General features: G+C 35.6%; 2 protein-coding genes across 2 annotated transcripts; both read left to right on the forward strand.

Moving 5' to 3' along the window:
- Positions 1-48: 48 nt before the first annotated feature.
- On the forward strand, positions 49-2,253 carry spink4 (serine peptidase inhibitor, Kazal type 4). Its single transcript, XM_085410310.1, has 4 exons — positions 49-214; positions 783-814; positions 966-1,078; positions 2,076-2,253. The coding sequence occupies exons 1-4, from the start codon at positions 163-165 to the stop codon at positions 2,119-2,121; spliced, it is 243 nt and encodes an 80-aa protein (XP_085266436.1). The 5' UTR covers positions 49-162; the 3' UTR covers positions 2,122-2,253.
- A 156-nt stretch (positions 2,254-2,409) lies between these two features.
- stra6l (STRA6-like) lies at positions 2,410-11,181 on the forward strand. Its single transcript, XM_085410308.1, has 18 exons — positions 2,410-2,792; positions 3,214-3,286; positions 4,040-4,140; positions 4,706-4,836; positions 4,921-5,041; positions 5,765-5,810; positions 5,971-6,096; positions 6,760-6,833; positions 7,465-7,573; positions 7,702-7,855; positions 8,139-8,214; positions 8,350-8,431; positions 8,542-8,590; positions 8,847-8,964; positions 9,065-9,184; positions 9,588-9,751; positions 10,158-10,301; positions 10,418-11,181. The coding sequence occupies exons 1-18, from the start codon at positions 2,767-2,769 to the stop codon at positions 10,636-10,638; spliced, it is 1,935 nt and encodes a 644-aa protein (XP_085266434.1). The 5' UTR covers positions 2,410-2,766; the 3' UTR covers positions 10,639-11,181.
- The last annotated feature ends 276 nt before the right edge of the window (positions 11,182-11,457 follow it).

Below are 11,457 nucleotides of genomic sequence, written 5' to 3' on the forward strand. Positions count from 1 at the left end.
GTGACTAAGTTTCTAGAGATTTCATGCGTCTGTGTGTCCATTTTCATCTGCTGTGTTCCCACACACGTATACACACCCACCACACACACATTTTATTTGCCTTTAAAAAGAGAAGCATACTCACGGGTTCCTGTCACTCTGAGTTATTCACCCACCAACATCATGACTGGGAGAGTTGTTTTTCTGGGACTTCTGCTCATCTGTATGACTGCAGGTAACAAAGAAAAGCCCTCTATTCTAAACAAACAATCATTCTTCTGTATGTGGGGTACTTTTAAGTGAAATTATATTTGTGTTAGATCGGGGTTAGTTAGTTTGGGGAGCAGCTGCAGTTGTAGAAGCACACTGACATAATGAAGTTTTATTGTTTTACAACACTGAGTTGAAGGCTTTATGCTTCAACACTGATCACCAAAAACAACAGTCAAATGTCACAGACAAAATATCTCTGTAAAGTATAGTTAAGTTGACTTCATTATAAATAGGAAATACAGAATACTTGGTTACATATGCATACGCATTTTGCAATATGGGGCTGTTATGTCAGGTGTGTCAGTTTTACTTTAGTTATTAAATTCTATGCACTCATACACTTAGTGAACATTTTACATATTAACAATACAGCAGTAGTAGTTTCTCATTCTAGTGCACAGTTTGAATCAGTGTAGTTACTTCTTTGAAGGCCAATTTTTTTTTTTTGGCCTTTCTTTATTTCTTGACTATTATATGAACTATTTTTAATATATATATATTTTTAAAGTTTTCTTTGGGTTTTTTTTAAGGTGCAGAAGAGAGGTCTGGACTCATGAGAAAGGTGACATATTTTTTAAATAGAAACTTTATATTTGAGTACTTTCGGGGATTGGATTTGTTTTAACTGAAGCTACAGCTTTGTTGCTGAAATGTTGTTAGTATTATTGTATCTATTATAGAATATAAATGACAAATGTTTACCTTTCTGCCAGCCTACTTGTCCTGACACGGCAGAGATTGTGGCGTGTCCTTTGAACCTCTCTCCTGTATGTGGCAGCGATGGAAACACTTATGCAAATGAGTGTCAGCTGTGTGCCCAGAGACAGTGAGTACACACAGCTGCTCTACACTCCCAGTATTCACACATTACTTCAACATCACCCAAGCCTCCTCACTACGCACCATCGACACGGTGGCCTCTTTTAAAAAACAGCTTAAAACTCATCTGTTTAGACAGGCATTTGGGTAATATGTTGTCTTATTTTATATTTATATTGTACTATTGCCTGTTTGATATGCTTTTATATTTCCTCTAATATTGTTCGTTTGACATGTTTTTATGTGAAGCACTTTGTAACAGCGTTTTTGTCTTAAAAAGTGCTATATAAATAAATTTTACTTTACTTACTTACTATATAATACTTGCACATCCATCTGTTTGTAAAAAATAAATTAAAAAATAAATTAGACAAATAATTGCTTCATGATTCAAATAATGAAGCTTTCCAGGTCATTCTTGATTCATTTTTACGAGTAATAAGCATGTAGATGTTAGTGATTTTTTAGGAAAGTAATAGTTATATCATGGGAAATGATAAAGTTCTACATTTGAACAGGTAATTTAGCAGCAATGCTCTTATTCAATATTGCCAAAAATACTGACAAAACTATAGAAGATAGGATTAAGATAAGATAAAATCCTTACATAGGGAATATTGTGAGTCTGAGTAAAATAAATAAAGTCAATGCTGCGGTAATGTGAGGGTTTTTTTTAATTATCAGATAATTTAATTATCAGATAATTAAAGTAAAACATTATCTTATATAGGCTTGAATCTTCCTCAAATGACAGACAGATTTAGCTACAGGAAAGTAATGCTATTTTAGGATGATGTATTTCTTTTAAAAAAAGATCTCTGTCTCTGTTTCTCCCTCTTTCTGTTTGTTCATGACCCGGTAACTCCTGACACATTTTATCTCTGTTCACAGATGAAATGTGACCTGTAGTTAACATGACCTCATTTTCACTCTTTATCATATGTTAAACTAAAAGTCATTTGACAGAAATCATCCCAGTCATGTCGTTATTATTTTCTTATCAGATCAACGAAGGTGGACATTATGATTGTCAAAGAGCAGAGCTGCTGACCTCCACACCTGGTGAAGTCACTGTCAAGGGCCCAATCAGAATCAAGTGAAATGATTCCAACTGTTTTAAATACTTACCGCAATCAATAAATATCATTCAACAGTGTGCTTGGGGTATTTTCTTTTGTTATCCACCAAATTCACATTTCACCAAAGCAGACAATAATAAGGAGAGTGAAACAGACGAAAGATTGAACAAATGTTTCAGTGAAGACAATGCTGAATAGAAGAAAGAAAGAAGAGATTTGTTATTTAGAGACAGGAATCAGTGTAACATTCCTTTGTAAAGTGAAGACACAAGGTGAATGAACACTTGGTTATCTAACTGGGTGAGCTAACTGTTTACACTCCTTTCACTGAGTAACACAGTGGTCGATAGTGTATGTGTGTGGCAGAAAGAGTGACAGAAAGAGGAAGGACTGGACAGACAAAGAGCGAGACCAAACGAAAAAAGAAAAAACACAGAGGACAGTAAAACAGCAGAGTTATAAAAGTGTTGAGTCCTGAGGCCAAAGGTCAACTTCATATTAGTCACATGACTAAAACCAGGAAAAGGAGAAGTGGGATCACTCCACAGCCTGCTTTATCTTTACAGCACAGCAGAAACAAAGTTTTCTGGACAGTAATGAACCAACTTATCGAAAGATGATTAGAAACTTGCTGGAACATGAGTGAGTACAAACTTTAAACACTAAATGTTAAATGTGTTACATTACAGATCTTTACTTTGTTGTAATCAGCTGTATATTGTTGTCGCCGTTCGAGTTTACAAACTGATTCTAGGAGTTTGAAACAAAGACACAGGGACAGAACTTGAACTGACTTTATCAGTGCACTATGAACCCTTTTTATTAAATGCTCTTTTATCTCTATCTGATTTAGTAAGTAAAGCTTTGGTAAGGTTTTGTAAGGCTTATTCCACTCAGATCAGCACTTTAGTTTAAATAGGCTCTGTCCTGTTGGTGTCTTTTTAGTCTATCAAATTAATTTGTACTCAGCAGAACAAAAGGGAACAAACTAGGTGTTCCTTAATTTGTCATGTGTTACAGTGCATTATGTTACATTGTGTTCATAGTATCGTTGTGTCTCCAGGGTCTCCCCGGATGAGGATTGTCACCAAAGAGTGTCTGTGGAGCTAATCTTGCATCTTTCACTCATACCAGCAGTAAGCTATTCATTCATTAAAACTGGATCTTAGACATGGTCAACTACAACACTGCCTATAATAAGACCATATTAATAATGCAGAGTTTCAGAAACTCCCTTAATAATTGAAATTTGTTTTGTATTTGAACAACTCAAGTATGTAGTGTCCCAACTTAATTTCAGCCAGGCCTATTTTATTCAAAAGATGTCTATTATCCATGGTGGGGTGTTTTTTTTATTATTAACTTTTTTTGTAGAGAATTGAAAAATATTTGTAATGCAAGTAATGTGTTAAATTACGTTATCAAAAAAAAAATTATATTTACTATACCACCCAACAGTGGCCAGAAATACAAGCCAGAAACTGTCACCTAACTCAAGAAATGAATAAGTGTTGTGTGTGCTCACAACAGAAAACTTAGCACTCTAACTTTGAATGGTAACTTTAGTCACTTTTACTGAAGACAACATTGAAAAAAAATAAAAGAAAGTCTGGGGTGACTCTAAACTTTTGCATAGTATTGTGTAACCAAGGATTACGAGTAGCACTAGCGCAGTGCTACTGGGAATGCAGGGTAACAGCATAGCAACATACAAAAAAACTGCTGCCACAATAAGTGAGCAGCACTGACTGGTGCAGCAATATATAAGGATCAAATAAAGCCTTTATAAGAGACCCATATGCTCACCCTATTTCCTTGTTCACACAATTGATGCGAACATGACATTATTATTTATTATAGTATTTATGATGTGATATCTTTTCATCCAGGTGTTGATTGCAGGGGTGCTGTCATTCCTTCAGAAACGAACCCAGAGGCTGGCCATTGACGACAGACTGCCATTCCTAGATCGACGTTTTGCTATAGTTGTGTAAGTCAACAGGAGTAGTAACAACAGATGGGTCCTCAAGTCAGTGTCTTATCTTTTATTATACAATAGAACGAGACGTAAATATCAGTCATAAGTTTGTAGTTTTAAACTAATGTATTGGTGTAAAAATTAATTAAGTATGCAATCATCTAGGTAAGGAATTCTCAGAAAGTTGATTTTGTTCTTCGTTTTCAGTGGGAGAAAGTTTTCGTCACTCTTCCTCTCATGACTGAAACCAGCACCACTGATGAACAATGGGAACAATTACTCGTCAGCCCGTTGTTTGTCAGTAGTGCTAGTTTCAGTCATTATGCAAAACCACTGTTTATAACGTTGGGGAAACCTGCATTCAGCTGAGACCGAAGAAGTCACTTGGATGGGTGACGAAACCGTTGTCCTACTGAAAACGCTACGTCCAGATGACCAGAATCAACTTTTTGGGATATCCCCTACTAAGTTTCACTGACATCCTTTAAGAATCATTTACTTGTGTCTGTATGACTACAGCATCACTATGGCTTTTTCTGTACTTATGGTTGTTTTTCTATTAATCATTGTGCCTCAGCCCTTTGGATACTGTAGGCAGCCTCAGTAATCGTTGGTCTTATGGCTTTGCCTTTGGGGCCGTATCAAGCAGCGTCTTGCTCCTGTTCTCTGAAAACTATGTCCCGTTCACTGTTCCATCCTGGGCCAGAGGTACATTGTTATCCTCTTACTTTTTTACTGTAGAGTTTCCAAGAATTGTGTTGACAGATACACTGTTCTGACTGTTATCCTCAGCTTTTCTGTACCTGATTGGAGCTTTAGAAGTGGGCTTGGTTTATTTCCCTTTCTTTGCCTGTCTGTCCACACCATTCAGAATGACAGGGGCAGTGCTGGGAATACTCTACTCTCTATTTTGGTAAATATTCAGACATAGTCTATGTATGCATGTTTTACAACATCATTTAAAGCTTCTCATAAACTAAAACAAAAATAAACTAATGGTTAATTTAAAAAAGGAACTAAAAACACAAAATATAATAAAAAAAGTTGGAGATTAAATAGATAGATTAACTGGTTGATGTGTGGGTGATTTAATTTTATTAACAACCGTATTACACATTTGTGTTTTTATGTACTGTACTGACCCACACATACAGTTCTTACACACACACTGGACTTTCTGGACTTTGGTTTTGCACAACACTGGTCACTATATTCTTCATTTCCGGTTAATACTTGTACAGCTGCTGTTATTGTGTATATATTTATTTATATTTAGATTTCTTCATACATTCTTATATAGTTCTATATTGTGTATTGTGTATTTTGTTGTACAGTTATTTTATTTTCAACTTTAATTTATATATTTATCTTTATCTTATTCTTCCCAGTTAAATTTACCCTTCATTCTAATTTGTGTTGTACAGTTATTTCATTTTTAACCTTAATTTATATTCTATTCCTTCCTAGTTAAATTTACCCTTTTTAATTTTTCATATTTATTTCCTATCTTATTCATAGCCTTTTCCTTTTTTTGTTTTCTTTAGGTCACGAGCAGTTGTCCAAGCATTTCACTACATATCGTACTGTGTATGACTGTGTACGTGACAAATAAAATTTGAATTTGAATTTGTTGTAGGATAGGAATTACAGCCTGGGAAACAGTCACTTGTCCCAGTGGTAAGGTAGGAAACCCAGCAATGTACCGTCCATCAAGCTTTCACAATATTCGACCCATGTTAATTAAAGGCATTCAAACTCTGCTGAACATTTAGCTATGAAGTTGCCTAGTGCATTAAGCTTTGAAGAACACATTTATGATTGTCTGTGTTTATGGTTTTAAAGATACTGGGTAAATACCAAAAGGTGATTTCCCAGTGGCCCCGTATGCTCTCCCTCATCTTCCTCTTCGGGCGATTTATTTACATCCTGGTCAAAGCTATTCGAATACGCCTGCACATGGAACAAGAGGTCAGAAATACCAATACATGGATTGTGATGATTCCTACTAAATACGTGTACAACATAACGTCATTACTGCCATCAAGAATATTATGTTGTTGGTAGCAAATGTGTGTGCATGTGCCCCATTCTGCCTGTAAACACAATAGCTCACATATTTTTTAAATTCTGATAAAACTTTGTAAGGGTGTAGAGTGGGGATGTGTTAACATTACATTAAAATTTGACTTACATTCACCAAGGTCTTCAAGTTGAACTTAATGATTTATTGGTTAAAAATGGACAAAAAGTCTCATTACCTCATCACACAAACTATTATTCTTACCAGTGTAGTTTGTATTTTCAACACACATACACATTTTACTAAAAATAATTACAATAAAAATTATGTCAGGTATTCTCTATTGAAATGGGCTTCAGCAGGGCAAACAACAATAGCCTGCAGTACAAACTTCCATACATTTTAAAAAAAGAACAAAGAAAACAAAATTCATACATTAAAAATACAAAGATAATAAAATGAATACTACCCAGATAGTAGCTGCCTTGGTTGAAGTCGATGTCAGTTGCTATCTTAATAACGTTTTTTTTTTCATAATAGATTAGAAAGTTAAAATTTTTTATGAATATAGTGAATTTTGTCCGAGTATGAATGTCTGAATCTGTTGCCAGGACTCTGCAGAGCTAACTGAGCGACACCAGGTTCAGCATGTTAAGAGACTGCTGCAAAAGACACCCGGACATAGGTAAATACACCCACTCGTGTACACGAATGAAATTGGTTTAAGGCTGCCGGCAACCAGCGCCATCTTACCCTTCCTCCCGTACAGACATTACACAGACATCACATGGGGAAGACAGGTCAGAGAGGTAGAACAATGGAGGAGAAAAAGGAACTCCACCCATACTGATACTGAGCCGCTAAAGTGAGATCAGTTTGAGAACAAAATAGAGAACAGAATAGACATCCCCCCTCATTGCATAGACAGCATGCATCTGTTATCATGGTTCCGAATAGGTAGATGTTGTTCAATCTCCTCCATCAAGAGTGTCACCAGTATTTGTATTTTTACAAATCTTCAGGGTATCCTAGTTTCATTCTAATATAAAATGTGACTCAACATTGGATGTTAAGTTTTAATGACTGCATTTTATAGCAACCGAGTTTCAGACTGATTTAAAGTCCAGTCTGCTGTGTTCAAGCCATTTCAAAAGGTTTTAGTATCAAAAATGTGAGAGTTAACAATCCAGCTAATTGAAAATCACACGTGTCACAGTTCTGTAGAGAATTTTCAGTGCTGTTAAAAAAATGCTGCAGCTGCTATTGAACCTAAGAACAGGACAAATTGAAACTTTTCATCCATGTTTGTGTTGCAGTATGCCACTTACCTGGTTCCAAAGGAGGGTTTATGAGTGGGACCCCCACTTCAAGTATCCCAGCAGAATCATTGGCACTGTTGTAATATCCCTAATAGGCCTATATACGGTACGGAAAAATATATTTTATGATTTTCTTGAATTGTCTAATTGATTCCCTTTGTTTGGTGTTATTTAAATGATTTATACTTCTTCTGCGGGGACTCCTATATTCATTTATCTTTTCCATTCCTTTAGATGACACTAGCAGACTACAGTGTCAGTAGTTCTACTTTTGACAAAATTGAAACTTGGAAAAATACACTGAAAGATGTGGTTACTGCATGTAACGAGACAGAATCCCTGGGATACATGGTACCACAGCTGGAAGAATTTATCGTTGTGGCCAGGAGTAAGTAGTCCCTTCAGACTTTTAAAGGGGGAGCATTTATGAACCCTGTGATTAATATCACATATTATGTGTAAAGTGGATATCAGACACATTTTATTTCCTGCTGTTTTGAGAGTTAATATTGCCAGTAGGAATTACCAAATAAACCTCTATTAGAAAATTGAATAATATTTTTGTTAAATATTAGGAACACAATGGTCATCGCCATTTATAAGAATACAAAGTAATATACAGTAATATAAAGTTATGTATGTTTGAATTTATGTTTGTTTGTTTATTTAAGAATCCTGGCTAGCCACCACCATCTTTGCCAGTCTTAACTCTGTTGCCTACACCTTCCATGTTTTGGCATGTTACAGGTAAGAAATTTAAGAAACGGGTATAATGACTGTTAGCTATATTTAGTTTACAGCAAGACTACCATTTCTACTACCAGCAAGCAGACAAACAGATCTGAATTTGTCTGTAATTTAATGAGCTTACTGTTGCTTTAGGAAACACTTAAGGAGGCTCTGGAAAGGACAGAAAGTATTTCTTCCTGAGAAGTTTCATAAGCCTAGATCTGCTACGAGTGTGGTAAGCAAAACACTTGGATGCAAACACGCATACTGTAGAGCTGAAGTGATTTTAAATTATTGCATTCTTAACAAAGTACACAAAAATGTTTGTGCCATGAATTTTACCAGGCTTCCATTGCAAGATACTCGGGCTGGCAAATCGCTTTCACACTGTGGGGTAAGCTTTTCTTACCGTAAACTTTCAAAACAAGGACAACTGGCCTGATCTAAATAGGACATCCTGTATTAGGACTTGAGAACCAAATCTTAAGAATCATTTTCATACAGTAGCTTTCATCAAAATGCAAATCTATGTAGATGTAATCTATGCCAATAGATGAAATTAATCACAGAAAAGCTGTCTGACTTATTATACAGGCAGCTATTATAAGGAAAATACTTTTACAGTTGTTAATTATTTCTGCTTTTTTTAGGCTACCTGATTGTCCATTTTGTCCACTTCCTGTTTGCTTTGCTGATTGCTTACGTGGTGGTTCTTCCTATACTGAATGGGAAAGTGCTTAGCATGCTCTCCACACTGGGAACTATATTGTAAGGCTGTTTTTCTTTCTATAAGTGTGTTGCTATGATTACATATATAAATTAATGTGCACTCTGGCTGACCTTTAATGTTTTTCTGTGTCTCTTTTAGTCTGACCATCTGCATTGTAATTAGCCTGGTGATTCTTCAAATAATTTTGGTTCAGATCTTCTTCCTTCAGAACAAAATAGATGCCACAGACAAAGAGAAACCTCTAGCCCTCAACAACAGGTAGGTGTATCTCATATAAAGTGTGTTCTTGAGTCACACCAACACTCAGATCTTTCATTTGCCAGCAATTCATCGTGGTAGAAAAATGCCAAAAGGCATTTTAAAAATCCCAAAATCTCTCGTAAATCTCACATACTCAGTAAGTGGCTCATTAGATAGCAGATACAAAATATTTAAAGTAGTATGAAAGCATTATTGGCACTTTTTCAAGGAGATTTGCATATTCACAAGCAACCAGATGACCACCAGAGTCATAAAGAATTATAGTTAATATTTAATAGTTAATAGATATATATTGATTTCCAATGCTAACATCACTTAACAATTTTTTTCAAATATTAATAAGACAAAAGAATTTAACTCAAAGCACATTAACTTGAAATCACAATTTCCCCCTTTTTAGGAAGGCATTTCACTGCTTCAACTACTTCTTCTTTTTCTACAACGTGGTTATGGGGATGACCACCTGCATACTGAGGCTTCTTTTAAGCATTGTGGTGGGAACATGGTTGGTGTCTCGCATAGACCGAACTATTATGCAGCGGGGGTATGAGAACATGGATGCTGGTAAGCTTAGATTCAACTAAAAACATATAGTTAAGAAAAAAAGATCACAGCCAAACCTAAACTCTTTGGTATTTTAATATACTGCAGTAATAATGAAAAATAATTTTATCATTCATATTATTTGATGTCCAGAAGACCACATTCAGATGCATCCACGAGATGGCAGCATTTCAATGAGAATTACAAGTTACTTTGTCTCAAGGCAAATATTGGTATCAGTCAAATATTGATTAAAGCTAGTAAAAAAAAACAACAAAAAAAGATGTTATTTCACAAATAACATGTAAAAGACATGTAAAATGACAGCTTTGTGCTCATTTGTTCTTATGTTACTGCAATACCCTGTCTGATGGTGTGTGAATTTGTATCTCTGAATATTGATAATTGTATTTCCCCTTTTATCCAGGCTACACTACATGGATTGGGATGATCTTTGCTGACCATTATCACAACAACCCAGTCATGGTATCTTTCTGTCAGATGCTGGTGTCAAGTACGCTGCAGAGACACAATTCATCTGCTTACTCCACATTCGACAATAATGTGTCAGGTCAGTGGTGTGTCTGTGTGTCTCTTCCATTTATAGACACCTTTATACTGCTTTGACCTTTCTGTCATCTGATCTTTCTCAAACTTCTGTTTTATTATCACTTTCTGTTTGTTCAGAACCCCCTGTGAACAGTCGGGCCAGGAGGCGTTGGGCTTTGCTTTACACATTACTAAGGAACCCTCCCCTGATCATGCTAAGAAAGCACCACCTCTCGTCATCATCTCCCCCAGCAGACACAGTGCTGCAGGCTTGGATTTTGGCATCTCAAACACAGAGGCAACAGGCATTGTCAGAGCTGCCACCAGAGATCAAATTGCCACCAGAAGAAGACTGTTAATAACACATTTGATTCCGGTTCTTTAAAAAAATATAAGCTAGAATCCAATGAATGACGAAGACATTTAATGGAAACCTGTTATAAAGCAGAAGGAAGTTTTTCAGCACTGCCATAATCTCACTACCTGTTATGTCACCAGCTGAGAGTGCCATAAATAAGTTTAGAACAACTTCACTAATTTGCTAGTTAGTGAATGTACTTCTTTTTAATGGAGTTCTGTGGCCTAGGGTCTGTGGGTTTTATGCGTGTATTGTTTTTTACAAATACATAGTTTTTACTCAGACTTGGCATAAGAATTCAAACATGAGTTCATGCCATCTCTTTCCCTGACTCAGAATGAAAGCATCTGCTGTGAAGGCAAATTAAAAAAAAATATAAATGTATAAATGCAGGGATAAACAAACCTTTGTATATTGTCACAACCTCTATAACATCTCGAGTTGGCGCTGGCCATACAGTTACTTGACCTACACCACACAGCTATTGTGCTTGTTATTTTTATTTTGTCTTGGCAGCATAAAATCTAACTGCTAATAAACACTACTTTTCCTTAAATGTCTGGTTGTGTTTAATAGTGAGCATTCATACAATTTTTTATAGTAGTACATATATAGAAAGGCCAGTGTAGGTTGTAGGTTGCTGAAAATAAAATCAAAATACAAATTAATAAAATGATACCAGAAATCCTAGAGTTGATGTTATTTGGATTAATACTTTGAACAATTAATCAAGGATAATGTATACCAGATGCAAAATTACTGGTATATTGTATGAATGATGCAAAACAGCATACTAATAATAAATTTACAACAAACATTT

The sequence above is a fragment of the Rhamphochromis longiceps genome, linkage group LG6, assembly GCF_057381845.1.
Source record: "Rhamphochromis longiceps isolate RC_006_pf linkage group LG6, R_longiceps_female_GT1.1, whole genome shotgun sequence".
Lineage (NCBI taxonomy): Eukaryota > Metazoa > Chordata > Actinopteri > Cichliformes > Cichlidae > Rhamphochromis > Rhamphochromis longiceps.